The sequence below is a fragment of the Pipistrellus hanaki genome (assembly GCF_964339955.1).
Source record: "Pipistrellus hanaki genome assembly, chromosome: 4".
NCBI classification, from domain to species: Eukaryota; Metazoa; Chordata; class Mammalia; order Chiroptera; family Vespertilionidae; genus Pipistrellus; species Pipistrellus hanaki.
Genome location: NC_140506.1, coordinates 101,731,905 through 101,756,240, shown reverse-complemented (window position 1 = coordinate 101,756,240; position 24,336 = coordinate 101,731,905). Strand labels below are relative to the sequence as shown.

The 24,336-nt window shown below is 42.7% G+C and overlaps 1 protein-coding gene and 1 pseudogene across 2 annotated transcripts in view; one reads left to right on the top strand and one right to left on the bottom strand.

The window, feature by feature from the left end:
- The window catches only part of DNAH3 (dynein axonemal heavy chain 3), a 182,030-nt gene that overhangs the window by 117,892 nt on the left and 39,802 nt on the right, over positions 1–24,336 (bottom strand). The window contains exons 16-19 of the mRNA XM_084882694.1: positions 14,455–14,608; positions 13,120–13,264; positions 8,537–8,748; positions 1,326–1,417 (exon numbers count right to left, since the gene is read on the bottom strand). Of these exons, the coding sequence (XP_084738820.1) occupies positions 1,326–1,417; positions 8,537–8,748; positions 13,120–13,264; positions 14,455–14,608 (603 nt within the window). The remainder of the gene's footprint in view (positions 1–1,325; positions 1,418–8,536; positions 8,749–13,119; positions 13,265–14,454; positions 14,609–24,336) is intronic.
- On the top strand, positions 21,008–22,178 carry LOC311620863 (E3 ubiquitin-protein transferase MAEA-like; annotated as a pseudogene). The gene has a single exon. The product of its transcript is annotated as an E3 ubiquitin-protein transferase MAEA-like (transcript).

Below are 24,336 nucleotides of genomic sequence, written 5' to 3'. Positions count from 1 at the left end.
TTGGAACCCAAGGAAAGCATCTCCATGGAAATAAAGCCTTCAACCACATCTCCTCCTCCCGTGGGGGAGTTGGAAATGCTTTTTCCAGCGGTTCCCCAAGAACCCCACTCCCACTAGGGACAGAGAAATGGAATTTCCCGGTAACAGGAACAATAACAAATGGCCCCTGGGGTGGGAAATGGGTCCCATGTGAGAACCACTGTTCTATAGGGGGTAACCCAAGATCTCCTTTCCCATTGCTGTTTACTCCATATTGTTCCTCATGTGCCTCAGAATTACTCCTTTCCTTCTTATATGGACCTTGGAATTTCTGGTGATTTATGTGATGGGTTTTGCTCTACTTCCTGTCCTTTCCTTTAAAAAACAACTCCTGCTGTTTCCCTGCTATGCTGGGTCCACCCACCCATGGCCCCCATGACAGGGAAGGGGGGACATCCCCACTAACACAGCATACATCCCCATTCACACAGCACATAATGTCACTTACACAGTATATATCCTCACTCACTCAGTACATATCCCACTCACACAGCACACATCCTACTCACACAGTACACATACTCACACAGTACACATCCTCACTCACACAGTACACATCCTCACTCACACAGCAGACATCCTCACTCACACAGCACACATTCTCCTGGGAGTTTGGAAAATGAGAGTGAGCATGTTGACTTCTGTCCTGTGACCAGGTTCCATGGAACCTTAGGGGGCCGACAGCCACTTCTGGTTGTTGTTGTTTTTGGGTATAGGGGTGGATTCTGAGGCTCCCTAAGGGTAAGTGGTAAGTGGTTGTACCAAAGTCAGCCTGAGAGAGGAGGGCTCCAAACCCAGTTCAAAAAACTTTTAACCTAAGCAAAATAAGCCAGGTGGTGAAAAATAAAAATCACATGTACTCACTCATATGTGGGATATAGTGATCAACATAATTTGACGAACAAGAATAGATCCAGAGACAAATGATAGGGGTTGGGTAGAGAGCAACCAAAGGACTTGCATGCATGCATATTAGCATATCCAATGGACACAGGCACTGAGGCAGGGGGGGTTTGCCTGGGATGGGAATGGCTGGGGGAGGGGGGAAATTGGGGAAAAAGAAGACAAATGTAAAACTTTAGATAATAACAAAAAGAAACTTTTAACCTAATATTTTTAACTAAAATTTTTCAAGTCAGTGAAAGGAAAAGTCCTCCTGGCCAGTCACCAGAGGGGAGGCTGCCCTCATGTTCCAGGGGACAGGAGAAAATGGGGAGGGAGGTGAGTGGGGGGATTGGGGGAGCTCACAGGCCCCCTGATCACTCCCTGAAGGAAGGGCACCTTACTTGTCAATGAATTTGTGGAATCCGTACTCCAGCATATTGGTCAGGCATGTTGTGTCTGTGGGCTTTATTTCACAGCCGACAAGCTCACTAATCTGCAAAAAGAGATGAGAGTCCATGTGTATGGTTCACACCAGTGCTGTCCCATGGATGTGAGAGGAAGGAAGCACTCCTGCCTGCTGGTCCTTCCCGCAGCCACAAGCACTGCCTAGTGAGAAGTGTGCCCAGGTGGTCTAGATGGATTTTCTCATTTAATGTCACGTGTGTTTAAATAGCTGCTCAGAGCCAGTGGCTGCAGAATGGGCGTGCGATCTAAGGATCTGGGTAGCCAAGGCCCACCCTATGGTCTATCTACTTTCCTGGATGCTAGTCTGGCACCAGCACTGGGCGCATGGCAGCCCTGTGAGTATCTTGGGGGTTGGGACTGTGTAATTCCAGGACTTAGTGCAAAGCCTGGCCTGTGCAGAAGCCAATGTTTGCTGAACAAAAGGAGAAAGTATTGAGACCAGGCAACAGGCATCCCGCGGAGCTGAAGATGCGGGAAGGACGCAGCCTCCTCTGCGGCACTCCCCCCCCCCCCCCCCCCCCCCCTGGGTGCAAAGCTACAGGAGGTAGCAGTGCTGCTCCTTTGCTGTGGTAGACACTGCCTTTGGAGCTGTTAGTGACAGCACCCCCAGGGAAGCTGTTCAGCAAATTCTCAGCAGAGTGGAGCACCTTCTCAGGAAGTGCGAGACTTGGGCAGTTCTGTGGCTCAGAGCAGCACCAGGTGGAGGTGGGAGGCTCTGGGACACCCCCCACACACACACTGCCCAGGTTTGTCTCTGCCCATCACCCCCTCCTTGGGGCTACAAATGTCAGATCAGGAAGGGATGCAGAGCTGTGCCATGTTTTGTTATATTCCACCTGTCCCTGGGCCTGGCATGCATGGCATCCATGCATGCATGCACCAGCTCACTCAAATGACTCCCACCTGGACTATGAGGACTTGAAGATGGGAATAAGGAAGGCAGTTAACATTTATTGAGCGTTTACTCTGTATGGGCACCATTTAAAAACCTTTACGTGTTTATTTCATTCTCCCAATACAATGAGGAAGGCTCAAATATATTACTATCCTCATTTTACATATCCAGAAACTATGTCAAAGAATAAGTATCTTGTCCAAGACCATCAGCTTGTAAATGGTGGAACTGGGACCTGGATCCATTCTGACTCCAAAGCTCTTACTCATCTTCCTCTGGCCTTCTGTCTTCCATGGTGCAGATTACACGCAGCAGAAGGGCAGTGAGCACACCCCACATGATGGGTGTAAACACGACATGGCTGAGGCATGGGCCCTGCTGGCCTTCCAAGTGCTGCTTAGAGCACGCTGTTCCAGGACTAGGTGACAGAGCTGCACAAAGCACTTGGCAGAGTGCTTGGCCCTGGGATACCCTCGGAGATTGGTAGTTTTATTACTTAAATTGCATTAACAATGGCAATGAACCAAGAGTCCAGTGTGCTAGTTTAAGAGTTTAGAACAGTGCTGTCCCAGCCGGACCCACAGCACTGATGGGCTAGTCCGAACATATGTGCTGTGAGTGGAGAGCACACCACATTTCAGACTCATCATGAAAATATCTTGTTAATTTTGTTGAAATATTGAAATATCTTGTTAATTTTATGTTGATTACTTGTCGAAATGACAATATTTTGGTTATCTTTGGTGAAATAAGATTTATTCATGAAATTTATTTTGCCTGTTTTTGCTTTTAAAAATGAGGCTACTGCCCTAGCTGGTTTGGCTCAATGGATAGAGCAGTGATTGGCAAACTCATTAGTCAACAGAGCCAAATATCAACAGTACAATGATTGAAAATTCTTTTGAGAGCCAAATTTTTTAAACTTAAAGTATATAGGTAGGTACATTGTTATTAACTTAATTAGGGTATCCCTAAACTGGCCTTTGCTAAAAACTCAAGGGGCCAAAGAGGCACATGTGGCTCTCGAGCTGCAGTTTGGGATAGAGCATTAGCCTGCAGACCAAAGAGTCCCAGGTTTGATTCCAGTCAAGGGCATATACCCAGGTTGTGGGCTGGATCCCCAGTAAGGGGCATTTAGGAGGCAGCCAATCAATGATTCTCTCTCATAATTGATGGTTCTTTCTTCCTCTCCCTTACTCACTGAAATCAATAAAAAATACATTTAAAAAAATAAATAAAAATGTGCCTACTAGAAACTCTAAAAATTACACAAATGTTCCTGTTTTATTCCTATGGTAGCACTGCTCATAGAGCCAGCCCTGCTGCTCCTCAGTGGGGTTTCTTCCCAAGGCCAAGTGTGGCCCTTCTCATCTTGTTTTATTATTATTTTTTAAATTTAATAAATCTTTATTGTTCAGATTATTACAATTGTTTCTACCTGCTCCCCCCACTCCCAGCTTCCCTCTACCCAGTTCTCACCCAACCCTCTGCCCTTACCTCACCCCTACTGTCCTCATCCATTGGTGTATGATTTTTGTCCAGTCTCTTCCCCCCCCCCCCACATCTTTCCCCCTGAGAATTATCAGTCCACTCCCTTTATATGCCCCTGATTCTATTATATTCACCAGTTTATTCTGTTTATCAGATTTTTACTTTACTTGATTTTAGATTCACTTGTTGATAAATATGTGTTTGTTGTTCATAATTTTTATCTGCACTTTTTTTCTTCTTCTTCCTCTTCTTAAAGAATACCTTTCAGCATTTCATATAATACTGGTTTGGCGGTGATGAACTCCTTTAGCTTTTTCTTATCTGTGAAGCTCTTTATCTGACCTTCAATTCTGAATGATAGCTTTGCTGGGTAGAGTAATCTTGGTTGTAGATTCTTGCTATTCATCACTTTGAATATTTCTTACCACTCCCATCTGGCCTGCATAGTTTCTATTGAGAAATCAGCTGACAGTTGTATGGGTGCTCCCTTGTAGGTAACTGTTTTTCTCTTGCTTCTTTTAATATTCTTTGTCTTTTGCTCTTGGCATTTTAATTATTATGTGCCTTGGTGTGGTCCTCTTTGGATTCCTTTTGATTGGGGTTCTCCACACTTCCTGGACTTGTAAGTCTATTTTTTTTTTCATCAGGTGGGAAATGTTTTAAGTCATTATTTCTTCAAATAGGTTTTCAGTACCTTTCTCTCTCTCTTCTTCTGGCTGAAATTCTGATGTTGGTACGCTTGAAATTGTCCCAGTGGCTTCTTGCACTATCTCCAAATTTAACTTGATTTTTGTGTTCCTCTAGTCTGCTGTTGGGTCTCTGTATAATATATATTTTTTTATTTCAGTCAGTGTATGTTTAATTTCTAATAGGTCCTTTTTCATATCCTCTAGGGTCTCACTAAGTTTGTTGGCTTTTTCTAGAAAATTATTGAAAAACCTTATAATCATGGTTTTGAACTCTATATCCAGTAATTTGTTTTTCTCCATTTCTTTCGCTTGTGATCTGTTTGTTTGTCTCCGCATTTTCATTGCTCCCTGAGTTGGTAGGGTAGCTTTGTGTGTTAGGTGTCCTATGTGGCCCAGTGGGTTAGCTTCCCCAGTTACCTGAAGTGGACACTCTTGGTGCTCCCCTTTGTGGACTGTGTATCAGTTTTGTTGTAGTTAAATCTTGATTGTTATTGGTATCACTGGGAGGAATTGACCTCCAGGCCAATTGGCTGTGAGGATCAGCTGTGTCTATGCCGGGAGAACTTCTGTGATGAAGACAGTCTTATGAGACAAGACTCGCAAAATTTCAAAAGCCTCTGTGCTCAACTTGAATGGGGTAGAGTCTCAGGGCTGAGAAGACAGTCTTGGCTTCCCGTCAGCCCTGCCCTATGAGGATCTGGGTCTCAGTGTCCCTCAGCAATCGCTGCAGGCACCTCTGAGTGAAAGCTGCCCTTGAGTTTCGCCTGCTGCCAGACAATCCAATTTCTCCCCCAATAAATCTGGAGTCCCAGATTTTTTCCCCGGAACTGGAGTTCATCGCAGTTGAGAGCTTCCTGTTCCCTCCAGCTAGCGAAAGCCAGAGGCACACTCAGCAGTCAGTCCTCTCTGTGCACACTTGGGCGTGCGAGCCTCCAGACCTCTGCCTTTTGCAGCTCCCCTAAGTTTCCTCCTGAGAGTCCAGATACCCCCCCGCATAAGAGCCTGGATCCCCAGGCACTTGCCCGGATTTGGGATTCAGTGCAGTAGGAACTGGGGTTCCGTGCAGTTGGGAGCTTCCAACTCCCTTCCTCTAGGAAAACCCAGTGGCAACCTCAACAGTCAGTCCTCTCTGTGAGTACTCACTTGCACACCTCCAGACCCCTGCCCTCCACAGCTCCCCTGAGTCTCCTCCATGTTCCTTTTTCTCTACATGACAATCCAGAATCCCCTTGTATGAACCTGGGTCCACAGGGTATCAACCATAACTGAGTTCAGTGCAGTCAGGAGCTTCCTTTTCCCTCCTGCTAGAGAAAGCCAGCTAGGCACTCAGTCGCCCTTCCTCTCTGTGCGCATGTCTCTGTACCTCAGCCCTTTGCAGCTCCTCTGATTCTCCATGAGCTTTTCTCTTTCCTTCTAGTTGTAGAATTTCCACTCAGCCAGCTTTCTTGCAGTTCTGGATGATGTTCATTTTGTCTTTTAGTTGTAGTTTTGAAATTGTTATGTGAGGCAGCAGTTTAGATGTTTACCTAAGCTGCCATCTTGCCCACACCCCCTCCCCCCATCTTGTTTTATTTTATTTTATTTTTAAAATATATTTTATTGATTTTTTTACAGATAAGAAGAGAGAGGATATAGAGTTAGAAACATCATGCATACCCCCTATTGGGGATGTGCCTGCAACCAAGGTACATGCCCTTGACTGGAATTGAACCTGGGACCTTTCAATCCACAGGCTGATGCTCTAGCCACTGAACCAAACCTGTTTTAGCCCCCCATCTTGTTTTAAATTGTTGCAGAAACCACTGTAATGATAGCAGGAAAGTTTGGGCCCCAAACATAGGATCAGCCTTTCCTGCCCAAGTCTAATGAAATGGTCAGAAATGGCCACACCAGAAATCCAGTCTGAGAGCTACAGGCGGTTTCTCTGTAAGAACCAGACCTGGCAGATAGGTCTTCTGAGTTAGGCACTAAGGTGAAAAGGTCCTCCCCAGCTTGGCTGTCAGGGGCAGCTCAGGGTGTGGACAACAATGCAGGTAGGAAGGGGCTGGGCCTGGGGAACCTGAGTCTACCTGGTGGCCCGTGTCCTTTCTGAGCTTGCCCACTGGATCTTCCCTCTGCAGCCACTCCCCTGGTTGCACGCCACTTTCATCCACAGCTCACAGCCCTCATCTCCCTCTTCCTCTTGTTTGCTACTTCTTACTCCCTTTTCACCTGTTGAGGCTGAGCTAGAGACCACATTCCAATTCTCCCCTCTTTACTTACTAGCCAGTGACCATTTAATCTCTCTAAGAGCTAGTTTTCTTATCTGGGAAGTGGAGATAATTATAGTCCCTATGTCAAAGGGTTGCTGGGAGGATGACATGAGAGGGTCCACATGAAGTATGCAACACAGAACCCAGTACATACCTGACATTCAATGTGGCTTAGCCATTGTTGTGCTATTTTAATTCTAAGGAACATTTTCCTCCAATCTTTCCATCTAGGTGATCTACAAAGGAGGATGAGGATTGTCTGGCAATGGTCTAGATTTCAATGCATGAGAGCAGCATCCTCATAGGTGGAGCACCAATGGAGGAATGGATCTCCAAGGGCCTTGAGTGTTATCCATCCACCATTTACATTGATGAGGGCACTCTCTATGGTGCCATCTCATGAAGAGACCTAGCCTTGCTCACTCTCCCAACCCTCCAGTGGTCAGTTCTGGTCAGACTAGGGCTACAGGGAGAGGAACCCTCTGAGCACCCAGGGAGAGCAGCTGCCCTCTGTAGACCTCACTGATGGGAAGCTCAAGTCCAGAACCTACTCAGATGGCCTTTCCTCTGCCCCTCCTTACAGCCCTGCCTTAGGTCGCCTTGAGCTCGAAGGCTCCATGGGAAATGGAAAACAGCTCTCCTACACAGAAAACTCCTGGATCTCTCATGCATTCAGATCCCTCTTTTCCCAGGGAGGCCAAAAATGCTCCTAGCAACTGTGCTAGGACTTCCGTCTCTGGAAGTCATGGGTGTGCCCTCAGAGGATGTCCCTCTGGATCGTCCTCCGCAGCCACTCCCTGGAATTCCCTCTCTCAGGACCATGCATAAGATGTCCTCCGTCTTGTGTGTGGTCCTGAGAGAGGGAATTCCAGGCCAAGTCAGAGAGCAGTCTGCCTATGGGCACCCATCTCCACCTCCACACAGAGCAGCTCTCGGGCTCAGTCTGCGCAGGGCTGTTGCTATCTTTGGATATGAACATTATTACAGGAACAGTGCACCTTTCTTTTCTCTGGTTAGTGTTCACACCACACTTACCACCTCACACATGGTTGCTTATAAAAATCCCAACTGTTGCCGAAACCAGTTTGGCTCAGTGGATTGAGCGTCAGTCTGCAGATTGAAAGGTCCCGGGTTCTATTCCGGTCAGGGGCATGTACATTGGTTGTGGGCACATCCCCGGTGGGGTGTGCAGGAGGCAGCTGGTCGATGGTTCTCTCTCATCGACGTTTCTGGCTCTCTATCCCTCTCTCTTCTTCTCTGTGGAAAATCAATAAAATATATTTTTTTTAAAAATCCCAACTATTTTTAGAGAAGATGACTGTTATTCTCATTTATAGGCACAAAGGGCTAAAAGAGGAGTGGAAACTTATTTCTGAGCATAGCCTGTTGGATGCTGGAACTCCAGCACAGTCAGTCCTAGCAGGAGTCAGGCACTGTTTGGAGACCCAGGAAGGGATGTGGATTTCTCTTCTGTGTAGCAAAGCAAGGCTCCTGCCACTGCACTTAATGCCCCGTCACCTGTAGAACCCCGAGAAGCTCTTTGCTAAGAAAGGAGATAAGGAGAGGCTGGTGGCCACGGGCTGGAACAGCACTCAATCACAGCAATGGGTTCCCCCAGCAAGGGAGACCTGCTCATGTGAAAGGCAGTGTATCCTTTAGCCTGCCCGTTCCCTTATGGCAAAAAGCTCTCAACCCCATTCCTACCTCGGGGCTTCTAGTAGATTCTCCTTTCAGAAAAAGCTTGACCTGGGAATGGTTCCTGCCTTCTTGGGGCTACTGGGACAGGGCTGGGCTGGGCAGGGGGTGGGCAGTGACAGGACCTGTTGCCAGTGCCGCTCCTTCATCCCTGGGTTGCAGGAGATGTTGAGAATAGGGATGTGCTGCTTGAACTTGTCAATCTTCATTTTCACATTCTCTGCCAAGCGCCTGGGTGCAGGTATGTCGGCTAAGGTCTTGGTCAATTTATACATTGTTCTCCACATATTCCCTATTTCCTCCGCAATTTCCTCAGCATTCAGCAAAAAGAGGGGTCCTGGAATAAAAAAGACGAATGGAGGGAAGGTCAACTCTCCAGGCAGATGTCAGCCACATGCACCTTTAATTCCCTGAACTCAGAATTGGGCCTGAGGTGTGAGTACTGGAGCAAGCACAGGCCTGGAGTTGGGTCCGTGTCTGAAAAGTTGCCTTTGCCAGTGAACCAAGCAGGTTTCCTGAACTTTCTGAAGCCTCAAGAGCATCACTTGTGACACAGGGTGACTGTGGAAGGGAAGTGAGATAAGCACAGTGGCTAACCTGCCCCTGCCACACGGTGCAATGCAGACAGGCAACCAGTCTTAGACTGGTAATAGATGCTCCACTAATGCTGAGAAACAGTAGCCACTGGAGAATATGGGTGAATGAGAGCGGGAGTTCTCTGTTTAGTTTTAGCAGCTTCTGTGTAAGCTTGAAATTCTTTAAAAATAGATTATTTTAAAAGAATGAAATTTCATTTTTTAAAAAGTACTCCCCAAGCATTATTTTCCTTCTCTGACTTTCCTTTTATGGGGACCCTTTAGCACAGCGGTTCTCAGCCTTCCTAATACCGCGGCCCTTTAACAGCTCCTCATGTTGTGGTGACCTCCAACCATAAAATTATTTTTGTTGCTATTCATAACTGTAATTTTGCTACTGTTATGAATTGTAATGTAAATACCTGATATGCAGAATGTCTTAGGTGACCCCTGTGAAAGGGTCATTCGACCCCTAAAGGGATCACAACCCCCAGGTTGAGAACTACTGCTTTAGCAGTCACAATCTTGCATGCTGTGGCTTCCTTCCCCTTCAATATTTCACGTTGGTATGAATTCTTGCATCATGATGTTGCAAATTTACTCAAAAATTTTTCTTTGAAGGCTGCTGAGACTAAACATAGCTTTGTGGATATAGCTTTATTAATTGCTAACATGCTTCATCAAACCAACATTTTTGTTAACTAATCAAAAATTAAAATAAAATAAAAAAACAGAAAAAATGTACATGATTTCCATGTAAAAAAAAAAAATAATACACCATGTCTAAATGGGCTTTGTTGTGGGAATGCAAGGCAGGTTTCATATTTGAAAAGCAATCAATGTAACATGCCATATTAACTGTCTAAACAAGGAAAATCACATAATATCAATCAATGCAGAAAAAGCATTTGACAATTTTGATTAAAAACAAAACAAAACCTCTAAATAGACTAAGAATAGAAGGGAACTTCCTCAGGCTGATAAAGGGCAACTGTAAAAAACTACATTAATGTTATACTTTTGTATTCATTAAATACATAGTTTTTTTTTGTTTTGTTTTTTTTTACATGTCAATCATACTATAATAAAAGTGGTTTAAAAAATAAGACAAAACAACCCATTTTACTTAATGGTAGAAGATGGAATACTTTTTCCCTCAGAGATCAGAAAGAAGGCAAGGATTTTCACTTTCATAACACAATAACAGAAAGATAGTTGGTAAAATCCCCAAATACTTGGAAATTAAACATAATTATAAGTAACACAGGTCAAAGACAAAATCTTAAGAGAAGCTAAAAAATATTTTTAGCTAAAGAAAAAGAAAATATAACATCAAAAGTTGTGGTATACAAAAGTAAAGTTAAATCTAAAGTAAGCAGAAAAAGAGAAATAATAAAACCAAAAGCTGGTTCTTTAAAAATGATAATAAAAAATTAATAACCCACAGCCAGACTAACCAAGAAAAAGAGACAAATTAGTGATATCAGAAATGAAAGAGGGGACATTAATGCACATCTCAGGAACATTAAAAGGATAATCCTGAACACCTTCATGACCACAAATTTCATAACCTAGATGAAATGTACTAATTCCTTAAAAGATACAATTTAACCAAATTCACACAAGAAGAAATAAAAAATCTGATTAGGCCTGTGACTGTTTAAAAAATTGAACAATAGTCAATAACTTTTCAAAACAGACAACATCAGGCCCAGATGGGTTCACTGGTGAATTCTACCAAACATTTTAGAAAGAAATAATGCCAGTTTTCTACAATCTCTTCCAGAAGACAGAAACAGAGTTAACACTTCCTAATTCCTTCTATGAAATCAGCATTACCCTAACACCAAAACAAAGACATTAAAATAAAATTAAAGACCAATATCTTTCATTAATATAGATGCAAAATCCTCAACAAAATATTAGCAAATTGAATCTAACAATATATGAAATAGAATTATATACCATAATCAGTTGGAATTTATTATTCCAGATATGTAAAGCTGTTTCAACATTTAAAAAATCAATTAATGTAATCTATCACATCAACAGGCTAAAGAAGAAAAGTTGCATGATTATATCAATAGATTCAGAAAAAACATTTGACAAAACCCAACACCCATTCATGATAATAATTCTTAGCAAATGAGAAACAGGGGGATTTCCTTGACTTCATATAAAGAACATATACAAAAAACCTACAGCTAAAATCATACTTAATGGTAAGATACTACACTCTTTCCCACTACAGTCAGGAACAATGCAACAATGTCCCCTTTAACCATCCTTTTCAACACCATTTAATGGAATTCCTAGCCAGTGCAAAGACAAGAATAAGAGATAAAAAGTATGCAGATTGAGAAGAAAGACATACAACCAACTGTTTGCCACTGACACGATCTTTTATATCGAAAATCTGAAAGAATAAAAAAAAAAACCCACTGGGAATTGACAGTTATAGCAAGTTGCAGGATACAAGGTTAATATATAAAACTCAATTGCTTCCCTTTTTATTTTTAATTTATTAATTTTTAAGGGGGTGAGAGAGAAAGGGAGAGAGGGAGATAAGGTGGGAGAGACGTTGGTTTGTTAGGTACAACACTAATTCTTTGGTTGATTCCTGTATGTGCCCTGACTGTGGATCAAACCCCTCAACCTTAGCATATAAGGATGACCCTCAATCTAACTTAGCTACTCAGCCAGAGCTGCTTTCCTCTATACCATTAAGGAACAAATGGAACTTAAAATTAAAAGCACACATACATTTACATTAGCACTCCTAAAATTGAAATACTTAGACATAAGTCTAACAAAATATGTAAAACATCTATATAATTAAAACTACAAAACTATGATGACAGAAGTCAGAAAGAATAAATGGAGAGATAGTCCATGTTCTTGGATAGAAACATTCAACAATGTTAAAGTGTTAGTTCTTCCCAACTTGAGTATAGATTCAACACAATCCCAATAAAAATCCCAGCAAGTTATGTGGTGGTTTTTTTTTTTTTTTATATATTGAAAAATTGGTTCTAAAGTTTATTTGGAGACATGGAAGACCCCAAATAGTCAATATAATATTAAAGTTGGGGAATTGACATTTTCCAGTAACTTTAAGACTTACTAAAAAGCTACAATAATCAAATGTGGTATTGATGAAAGAGAAGACAAAAAGGCCAATGGGACCGAATAGAGAGCCCAGAAATAAGGCGAACGATTTATACGATCTGAAGAGAAACCAGAGTATGAGAGAGAGCCCAGAAATAGACCCACATACAGTGAGCTGATATTTCAGAAAGGATAAAAGGTAATATAATGGAGAACTAATAATTGTTCAAAAAATGATGTTAGAACAACTGGATATTCATAAGGAAAATAATGAATCTGGTTGCAGACCTTATATCCTTCACAAAAATTAACTCAAAATGGATCATTGACTTAAATGCAAAACTATAAAAATCCTAGGAGATCACATACAGAAGAAGAATCTAGATGACTGTGGCTTTGGTGATAACCTGTTAGGACAACACCAAAGGCATGATATATGAAAGAAATGACACTCTAGACTTCATTAAAATTAAAAACTTCTGTGAAAGACACTGTCAAAGGAACAAAAAGATAAGCCAAAGACAAGGACACTGATGTTTGGTGACAGCAATATCCACCATCTTGCCTAAGCTAATAGTGTAGAAGTCATTCTGGCCCTTCACTCTCTCTCTCTGTCCCCTTGCCCCATACCAGATTAGTCATCTAGTTCTGTGGACTCTACCTTCTCAGTATCTCCTAGGATCTAGAGTAAAAGGGGTAGTTTGTAGATGCCTATAGCACTTTGTCCTTTTTTTGCAATAGCACACTAATGGAGCGGCTATCTTATTCTCTCACCACCTGCCTCTCCAAGTAACTACCCAATCCATGTCTCTGGATTTACTCTGGCAATAGATATGGCTCTTTGATCCTCATCTTCCATCATTATCATATCAGAAAAATTGAACTGTGGCTGCCTTAATCCAGAGTATCAGAATATGTTGCAAAGTCCAGCCAGAATTCAAAGATGAAACTTTTTTTCAGAACTGGCCAGGGTGGACCCATTACTCCATCCCCATCCTGCCCCAGCATAGGGGACTGCGGCATACCATTCATCCACTCCTCTGACTTGATGCTGAACTCATAGGTTGTTCCCCACAGCTGTTCGTAGGGTACTTTGTTGGTCATCACGGTTTGCAGAAGAGGGAAGGTACTCTTATCCTTTCCCAGCAGCTCCTCCTCCTTATTGATCAACTGCAGGCAAAGGGGGATACTGTCTATTAGGTTGGTGGTTTTCCTGGACCCTAGAAGCCACCCCGGCAAATTACTCAACATTTTGAACACCAAGTCAAGAAAGATGCTTGTTAGCAAGAGAGGAAAATAAGGTGTGGACTCAATCAGGAGGATCCCTCTCTACCTGTGAGGGTCATGGCAGCTGAGATCTAGTTGGGTGAACCTCTAGGACAGCGGTTCTCAACCTGTGGGTTGTGACCCCTTTGGGGGTTGAACGACCCTTTCACAGGGGTCACCTAAGATATTCTGCATATCAGATATTTACCTTATGATTCATAACAGCAGCAATATTACAGTTATTAAGTAGCAACAAAGATAATTTTATGGTTGGGCGTCACCACAACATGAGGAACTGTATTAAAGGGTCACAGCATTAGGAAGGTTGAGAACCACTGCTCTAGGATAATTTGCTACTTGCTTCACCAGCTTTGCTCCCACTGTGATGTATCTATAGCTCTATTTCCACAGTTTCCATGTGTACATTTGCTATTTACATGATGCTGCCTTCTTGTGTCAACTTGCCTAAAAGGTAAGAACTTTAATAGTTAAAGAACTTACTAGTGGAGCCCAGCCAACATGGTTCAGTGGTTGAGCATTGACCTATGAACCAGGAGGTCAGGGTTTGATTCCCAGTCAGGGCACATGCCCGGGTTGTGGGCTTGATTACCCAATAGGGGGTGTGCAGGAGGCAGCAGATCAATGATTATCTCTCATGATTGATTTTTCTATCTCTCTCAATTATATATATATATTGTATATAACTTACTAGTTGACCTTCAGGAGAAATTACTTAGCTTCTTCAAGTCTTAGTTCTCTCATTTTAAATTTGGGTAAATGGAGATAATAACAGTACCTACCTCAGAGGTTTGTTATGGACATTAAGTGATGAATGCTCAATACATATGACCAATTATTCTATTATAATTTCTTCTCTGTGTGCTCAATGACTACAAAAAACCTAGTATAATGTAGGAGTGTAGAAAAGGTAGCTGAATGAAAGAAAAGTACCAATGAAAGAAAAGGTCAATCAATCAATCAATTAATCAATAAGTACTATCAAGCTGACAGGTGATGTTAGGAAAATACAAAACCAAGGACCAGAACTAACAGAATAGTACAGAGGCATAAATACCCATCCCAAGGCCTCAAACCTCAAATTCCACCAGCGCCTGATCTAGGTTCTTGGAAATCTCATTAAGCTTTTCAACATTGTTCTTCATTTCTTCTGTAGACATCACTTCACGTTTTCTAAACCCTTCTAGTTCCTTGCTGTAGCCCTCAAGTCTCCACTCAAATTCTGAGCACCTGAAAGTAAAGATAGCCCACTCATATTTGGAATTTTTATTTTGTGATTTTCAAAGTCACAGCATTGTTCATCCAAAATTCAATCTCCTAATACAAGATACATATACTATACTACTTATAATCCCACCTTCCAGAGACTGTGTTTGGTGGTTAAATACTTTTAGAAGTTTTCCTGTACAGAGCTGCAAGATTAAATCAGTTATTTAAAATTTACGGGAATAAAGAGGACAGAGGAACATGTTAAATAACACCACAGAGATGCAATGAGCAAAATCTAGATTTGGAGACAAATGACCCAGTTTCTTCAATAGATAAATTGCAAGGAAAAAACAGAGAAGGTGGAAGGGAGACCCATGGAGGAAAAGAAATTTAAGAGATAATTGCAATTATGTAGACATTTTTGGATTCTGATTCAAGTAAGCAAATCATAAAAAGAAAAAAAAAACACACACATGAATTAGCTCATTTTGACCCCAAGATTTTAAAACTTTACATACTTACTACTGGATTTAAAAAGGAATTCAGACTTAAGGTGGTGGTGGAGTAGGCAGGGATCTTTCTCTCAATACCTCACAGAACCAAAATGGAAATCATACCTAAATTGGGGAACAATACTAACCGGTGACTATCTGAAGAGAAGACTTAAAAAATGTTTTGTTTTGTTTTGTTTTGTTTTTGATGTTAGAGAGAGAGGAAGGGACAGAGGGATAAAAACGTGTATGGGAAACATTGATTTTTCTACCTTCTGCACGCGCCCTACTGGGGACTGAGCCTGCAATCCTGATTGAATATGCCATGACTGGGAATTGAAACCGTGTCCTCTTGGTGCGTGGCTCGATGCTCAACCACTGAGCCACACTGATCAGGCTGAAGAGGAGACTTTTCACTGGCGTCTGCAAAAATCGCATGGAGAACAGTAGGAAGGGTGGAGTGACTAAAGCACTGGCCATGCTCGGCGGGGGGGAGGGGGTGGGGGCGGCGCAGTTGAGGCTATGGAAGAATGCCTTGGCTGTGGGAGGTCCCTCTGAGAGGTGTGAAGCCTAATCCCTGACTGGGCCTCCCAGGCCATAGCACCCAGAGCCATGAACAGGCATCCATGTAGTACCCAGAAAGCGGTGGGTGATAGTCTGGCTAGGAGAGGCAAGCCCGCTGGAGTTAAAGCCATCTGTTTAAAGGGCCAGTGCACAATACTTTCATTCATAGACACTACCCAGGGCTCTGGCAGAGGGAGGGCTGTGAGAATAGGCATGCCTGAGGAGAGTGTGGGGTGCTGGCACTGGGGAGAGGGATGGGGGAGATGCCACCAGGAGTTCTGATACTAGATCATCTTCTGATACCGAAACAGCAGTTTTTTGTTTTTGTTTTGCTTTTTGCTTGTTTTTAAAAATAATTTTATTGATTTTTAAATTTTTTATTTTTCAAAAAAAAAATCTTTACAGTTGTTCCTCTACCCCTCCCCACAAGTTCCCCTCCACCCAGTTCACACCCCACCCCATGCCCTTACCCCACCACACTGTCCTTATCCATAGGTGTATGATTTTTGTCAATTCTCTTCCTCCACTGCTCACACCCCTTTACTCCTGAGAATTATCAGTCCACTCCCTTTATATGTCTCTGATGCTATTATATTCACCAGTTTATTCTGTTTATCAGATTTTTTGTTCACTTGATTTTTAGATTCACTTGTTGGTAGATATGTATTTGTCATAATTTTTTTCTTCACAGTTTTCTTCTTCTTCCTCTTAAAGAATACCTCTCAGCATTTCATATAATACTGGTTTGGCAGTGCTGACTCCTTTATCTTTTTCTTATCTGTGAGACTTTTAATTCTGAATGATAGCTTTGCTGGGTAGAGTAATCTTGGTTGTAGATTCTTGCTATTCATCACTTTGAATATTTCTTGCCACTCCCATCTGGCCTGCATAGTTTCTATTGAGAAATCAGCTGACCATTGTATGGGTGCATCCTTGTAGGTAACTAACTGTTTTTCTCTTGCTGCTTTTAATATTCTTTGTCTTTTGCTCTTGGCATTTTAATTATGATGTGTCTTGGTGTGGTCCTGTTTGGATTCCTTTTGTTTTGGGTTCTGTGCACTTCCTGAACTTGTAAGTATATTCTTTCACCAGGTGGGGAAGTTTTCAGTCATTATTTCTTCAAATAGGTTTTCAGTATCTTGCTCTCTCTCTTCTTCTGGCACTCCATAACTGGGATGTTGGTACGCTTGAAATTGTCCCAGAGGCTCCTTACACTATCTTCATATTTTTGGATTCCTTTAGCTTTTTGCTTTTCCTGTTGGGTGTTCTTTTCTTCTTCTTCTTTGTATTTCAAATAATTGACTTGATTCTTGCATTCCTCTAGTCTACTGTTGAATCTCTGTATAATATTTTTTATTTCAGTCAGTGTTTGCTTAATTTCTAGTTGGTCCTTTTTCATATCCTCAAGGGACTCACTACATTTATTAGACTTTTATAAGAAATTCTTGAGTAACCTTATAACTGTGGTTTTGAACTCTATATTCAGTCATTTGCTTTCCTCCATTTCTTTCATTTGTGATCTGTTTCTTTATCTCCGCATTTTGGCTGCTTCCCTGAGTTGATAGAGTGGCCTTGTGTGGTAGGTGTCCTATAGGGCCCAGTGGCTCAGCCTCCCCAGGTGCCTTAGATGGACCCTCTTGGTGCACCCCTTTGTGGATTGTGTGCCTTGATTGTTGTTATCACTGGGAGAAATTGACCTACAGGCCATTTGGCTGTGAGGATCAGCTGTGTCAATAATGGGAGAACTTCTGAGCTGGAGACACCCTTATGAGGTAAGACTTGCTTCAGTGGGGCTTTGGCACTCACTAAGTCTGCCCCCTGAGTGTGTCCCTTATGGATCTGAGGAGTTGTAATCTGGATGGTCCTACTCTGACCACTGTGTACACTGGCTCTTGGATCTCCAATGAGGTTCTAATTTAGCCACTGCCTGAAGCCACCCAGCAGGAGCTACAGAGAGATCTGCAGATTCCTCTTCTTTTTTTTGGTGTTTGGAGGTTCCCAGATGAGGCCCAGCAGTGAAGCAATGCAAGCTTCTCTGGGGCCTGGGGCCTTCTTTTGGATGTTCTGGGTCTCTCTGACTCAGCTGCAGTTTGATAGGTAAGTTTAGATTTCAAAGTACCAGGCCACTGATATGCAAAAGCCTCTGTGCACAGCTTGGATGGGGCAGAGTCTCAGGGCAGAGCAAACAGCAATAGTATCCTGTCAGCCCTGTGCTAATCGGCCCCTGGGTCTCAGTCTCTCTTGGTAATCACTGCAAGCACCTCTGAGAGAAAACTGCCCTCAAGTTCTGCACACTGCTAGACAGTCCAGTTTCTCTCCGTATGAGTCTGGGTCCCCAGAGTCTTGCCTGGAACTGGAGTTCAGAGCAGTTGAGAGCTTGTGTCTCCCTGTGGCTTGAGAAAGCCAGCCATGTATTCAGTTGCCAGCCCTCTCTGCGCATGCGTGCTTCTGTACCTCTGCACTTTACTTCCACAGCTCTTTTGAGTCTCAGTGTGCTTTTCTCTTCCCTTATAGTTGTAGAATTTCCACTTAGCCAGCCTTCCTGAGGTTCTGGATGATGTGCATTTTGTCTTTTAGTTGTAGTTTTGAAGTGATTGTGTGAGGTGGAGTTCAGGTGTTTACCTCTGCGGCCATATTAATTTCTCTCTATTCTGCAGCAGCCATTTTCTTGGGAGAAACAATCCACTGCAAGGGGCTTCAGCTTGGTGAAAAGCAATTACTCCACCCTCTGGCGTCCACTCCCCCAGCCCTTTGGAATCCTCCTCACCTCACCCTGAATTTTAAGCCCCACTGAGGAGTCAGTGGCACAAACTGGGGCTTAATAGGCTGGAAGTTTTCAGGCATTGTCAGTGAATTGCTTTGGGGTGAGGCTATTCCTCCTCCACACTCCAGGGAACCTTATGGGAGATCCAATGGAGACACCACTCACCCTCAGCGTCCAGTACACCCAATCTCTAGGCTTTTGCACTGCTGAGGTCAAGTAAAACAAAACGGGGGAAAGTCAGATGTTTGCCTGGGGGTGGGGAGACACACCTACTATCTTGCCTGAGGAGAGTCTGGGGTGCTGGCACTGGGGAGAGGTGTGAGGGAGCAGCCACCAGGAGTCCTGGTACTAGATTATGGCCTGAATGGCAGCTCCCCTTCATGAGAAATCCAGTGACCCCATCCTACTGATTCCATAATAGGCTCTTTTGGAATAAAGAGCTTCCAGATTAAAAAGTCTCAAGGAGTGCATTACCACCAAACCAGCATTGCAATAAATATTAAAGGGATTGCTTTAAGAAGAAGAAGAAATTGGGAGAGAATGAACATACGTATAAAGTGGAAATATATAAGTACATATCAATAATAACCTTAAAGGTAAATGAATTAAATGCTCCAATCAGAAGACATAGGGTAAGATGAATGGATAAAAAGCATGACTCATATATATGCTGTCTGTAAGAGACCCACCTCAGGACAAATGATTCACAGAGACTGAAATGAAGTGATGGGGGAAATTTTCATGCAAATGTAAATGAAAAATAAAAAGCTGAAATAGCAATACTCATATCTAACAAAATAAACTTAAAAACAAAGGCCATGAAAAAGGCAAAGAAGGTCACTGTATAATACTAAAGGGATCAATGCAATAAGAAAATATAACCTTTGTAAACATATATGCACCCAATATAAGAGCACCAAATTATATATAGTGGACATTAAGGGAGAGATTGACAGCAATACAGGCATAGTAAAGGACTTTAACATTGCTCCCTATCCGATATCATTGGATATATCTTTCAGACAGAAAATCAACAAGGAAACTGAGATCCTAAATGACACACAAGCTCAGAAGAATTTAATTTATATTTACAGAACATTTCATCCCAAAGCAGCAGAATATACATTCCTCTCAAGTGAATATGGAACATTCTCAAAGACAGATCACATGTTAGGACACAAAATAAGTCTCTACAAGTTCAAGAAGACTGAAATTATAACAAGCATCTTCTTGGATCACAAAGACATGAAACTAGAAATCAACTACAATAAAAACACAAAAAACAAAAACAAAAAAAAAACAAAAACACCTCAAAAATATTCAGACACATGGTGGCTAAATAGCATGGAGTTAAACAATAAATGGGTAACCAATGAGATCAAGCAAGAAATAAAAAACTTCCTGGAAACAAATTAAAATGAACACACAACCAAAAATCTATGGGACACAGTAAAAGCAGTTCTGAGAAGGAAGTTCATAGCATTACATACCTAACTCAAAAAAGCAAGAAAAATTATCAGTAAACTATCTAACCCTACAACTTAAAAAAATTAAAGAGAGCAACAAGAAAAGTCCAGAAAAAGTAGAAGAAAATAATAAAGATAAGAGTGGAAATAAATGACATAGAAACTAAAATAGCAATACAAACTGAAACCAAGAACTGGTTCTTTGAAAAGAGAAACAAGATTGATGAAACTTTAGCCAAACTCATCAAGAAACGAAGAGAGAGGACCCAAATAAATGAAATCAGAAATGAAAGTGGTGAAGTAACCACTGACATCACAGAAATACAAAGGGTTTCAAGAAAATACTATAAACAACTATATGCCAACCATTTGGGTAACCTGGGTGGAATGGACAAATTCCTAGAAACATACAATCTTCCAAAATTCTATGTGAAAAAACAGAAAACCCAAATAGGCTGATAACAATGAATGAAATTGAAGCAGTAATTAAACACACACACACACACACACACACACACACACACACACACACACACACCTCACAGCAAACAAAAGTCCTGGAACAGATGGCTTCAGATGTGAGTTTTAATAAACATTCAAAGAACTAAAACCTATCCTCTTCGAACTATTTTAAAAATTCCAGAGGAGGAAAGACTTTCAAACTCTTTTTGCAAAGCCAGCATTATCCTAATTCCAAAACCAGATAGACAGTACAAAGAAAGAAAATTACAGGCCAATATCTCTGATGGACGTATATGCTAAAATTCTCAACAAAATATTAGCAAATTGGATCCAGCAATACTTTAAAAATCATACACCATAACAAAGTGGAATTTATTTGGGGGCTGCAAGGCTTGTACAATATTCACAGATCAATAAACGTGATACATCACATAAACAAACTGAAAGATAAAAATCACATGATCATATAATTGATGCAGAAAAAGCATTTGATAAAATCTAGCATCTTTTTTTTTTTAAAATAAAAAATCTCAGTAAAGTGGGACTAGAGGATTCATACCTCAATATAATAAAGGTCATATATGACAAACCATCAGCCAACATTATTCCCAATGGGCAAAACGAAAAGTGTTTCCCTTGCCCCTCTGCCCACCAATGTTCTGGCCAATGCAAGATGATGGTGCAGGAGTCAGCCACCCAGCTCTCCTTGACCCTGAAAGTGCAAGAGTACCCGGCCCTCGAGGTTTCTTATGAAACAATGAACAAACGCTTTCAAGTTGCTCAGAAAAATGTCAACCATGAGACAAGCCATGTCACCATGTTGGTGGCTGAGCTAAAGAAGACCCTGAGAAGCTGCCCTGCTGTGGACTCCGTGGTCAGCCTTCTGGATGGCATGGTAGAGAAGCTTGGTGTCCTCAAGATGAAGGTGGTGGAGTCCATCCAGGCTGAGGATGAGAGCACCAAACTGTGCAAGTGCAGGATTGAGCACCTCAAGGAACACAGCAGTGACCAGCTGGCAGCCACCATCTGTGGAAGCAGAAATGCATGGGCCGCATGGTGGTGGAGCACCCACTGTGCTGCAGCTACTACGACATGGTAGCGAAGCTGGCATAGCAGAGCGGCATCCAGGACCTGGTGAACATCAAGATGTTCCTGACAGCCAAAGAAGTGGAGGAGTCCCTGGAGAGATGCAAGACTGCCACCTGCCTGGCCTGGTGCCATGACAACAAGTCCCAGCTGCACAAGATGAAGAGCTGCCAGGAGGTCAGCCTCAGGATTCAGGAGTTCTTTGAACTCATCAGGCAGAACAAGAGACTGGACGCCATGAGACGAGTGGAAACACTTCAGTCAGACCGAGGGGAGCCAGCTGGACAAGGTCTGGCAGGCCATGGGCATGCTGGCCTTCCTGCCAGACATGCACATCTTCCCACTCCCACAAGAACCTGCTGGACCCGGGCTGGTGGAAGATGCTGATCCAGCAGTTCTGGTATGACAACTACTGGCTGCATCAGCTGGGGAACAACTCAGTGTTCACCCTCACCCTGCAGGCTGGCCTCTCAGCCATAAATACTTCACAGTGCTACAAGGAGGGCGGCAGCTCCAGGAACCCTGTGTACAGCCCCTCCCTGAACAAGCTTGCACAGCCCCTGCCCATGTCCCACTGCACCAACTCCCATTTAGTCCGCAAGATCTCCGGCAACATGATGAATGAGAACAACCTGCCCATGATGCTGCCCAATGGCTACAACTCTCTGCTCTCCATCTGTCAAGACAAGAAGGTTGTCTGCCTGAGAACCAAAGAGGTCTTCCACTTTTCCCAGACGGAGAAGGTGTACATCATGTAGGCGCACCTGTTTCACAGTGCCTGTTTCTTGCAACCAAAGATCCGTGATCAACAGCAGATGCTTAGGAGCAGAGGAAGGAAGAGGTAGGAGAGGGAGTAGTCTGTACTTGAAGCCACACTTGATTGTAGGACTTGGTAATGCCAGTCAACTAGCTGATGCATCCGGGGAAGACTGGAAGCTTCCAGCAGCTTCCAGAGACTCCAGACTCACTGACACCAGGGATACCGAGGACAATTCAAAAACAGTTTCCTCCCTGTTGATCATTACCAGCCCTGGGAGCAGGCGGGTCCTGCATGGTGGCACCTTGCATGGATGGCTCTTGCCTCCTGCCTGCGTGGCTGTGCCCCCTGTGGAGCCCCATGACCATCCGCGAGGCCTGCATGGTGGTGACACTCAACTCCAAACACTGTTGTCACAGATGAACGTCCAGCTGAGTAACTGCAATGACTGGCATCCAGGGAACCGAGTAGCCGATGCTGCTGTCCATAGGTTTGTGCTTAGTGCTCAGTTGCATGTGGATGTTGCTTAGTTTATAAACTGTACATGTAACCATGTTTAAAAAAAGTGTTTCCCTTAAGAACAGGAACAAGACAGATATGCACACTTTCACCACTCTTATTCAACATAGTACTGGAAGTCCTAGCCACAGGGATCAGATAAGAAGAAGAAATAAAAGAGATCCAAGACAGTGGCTGACAGGACAACTGGCTGCAACATAGTGTGTGAGTGGAGAGAGTGAAAGGAGAGTGTGTGAACGTGCAGGGAGTGTGTGTATTTGTGAGTGAGGAACAGCTATATTCCATAGGACTACTGGGGACTGGTGGACCAGGCTCCCTGGCTGGGCAGCCTCTACTACTGCTGAAATCTCTCCTGGAGCAGCCAGCTCTGCCGCAGAAACCATGCCATCTTGAAGGGAAGAGCGGCTGTGATTCGAAGCCCAACCTTATCTTCAGCTGGGGAGACATCAGATACTCTTGGGATCCTACAACCAGAAAGCCCAGGGACTAGCTGCCTCAGCTGCGAACCCATGAACACCAAGATGCCAGCCTCTCCGACTGCAGGCACCTAAAAAGTTTTTCCAGAGGGAGACAAAGCAGCACTGAATATGTGATGGGCCTTGCGCCTCCTCACAGAACAGAGAGATGGAACAGCTGAATTGAATAACATCCACCTGGAATTGGCAAATTAAACACAGCCGGTGAGGCAATCCATAGATAGGAAGTCAGATATCAATTGCCTATTGAGAGCTCTACCTCCTCAGACTCATCTGGGTGTTTGTTGTTTGTATTTTTTTTGATTAATTACTTTTTGTTTGTTTGTTTGTTTTTTAGAGTTTTCTCCCAATTTACATATAATTTCCCCCTTCTTTTTTCTTCTCTCTCTTTTTCTCTCTTACATTTTTTCCTTTTCTCAATATCATTTCTGCACTCTTTTCTCTTCCCCAATTCTCTTTTTGTGGTCACCTTTCTTTGGTGTTATTACTATCGTGAATACATTTGTGTTTGATGACCTCTGCGTTGTGTCTTGTCATGTTGTATTTTATGCATTTAAGTCAATGCAGGAGAGAGTAAGCTACATAATCAGACACCCTGAGAGGAGTGATCATGGGGAGACAAAGAAACAGCCTGCATACTAAAGAAAAGGATGAATCACTGGCAAAGGAAGTAAATGAAATGGAGGCAAGCAATATGTCAGAGAAAGAATCTAGAGCAATGATCATAAAGACACTGAAAAGGATGGAAGACAAATTCAACAATATCTGTAAAACCAAAAGGAAAAGAAGAGGAACTAATGAGAAATGAAAAATGACATTGCTGCAATAAAGAACACAATAGAAAGCATAAACAGTAGACTAGAAGAAGCAGAGGACTGCATCAGTGAGCTAGAAGACAAGGTAGAAAAAAAATACCCAAGCAGAATAACAATTAGAAAAAACAAACAAAAAAACAAAAACAAAAACAAAAACAACACAAAAAACAAAACACAACTTAGAAAACAAGAGGAGAGCCTGAGAAAACTTTGGGACAACATAAAATGAAACAACATCCACATAATAGGGGTGCGAGAAGGAGAGGAAACTGAGAAGGATTAGAAAACCTGTTTGAAGAAATAATGACAGAAAACTTCCCTGATATAGGGAAGAAAAAACTCACAGAAG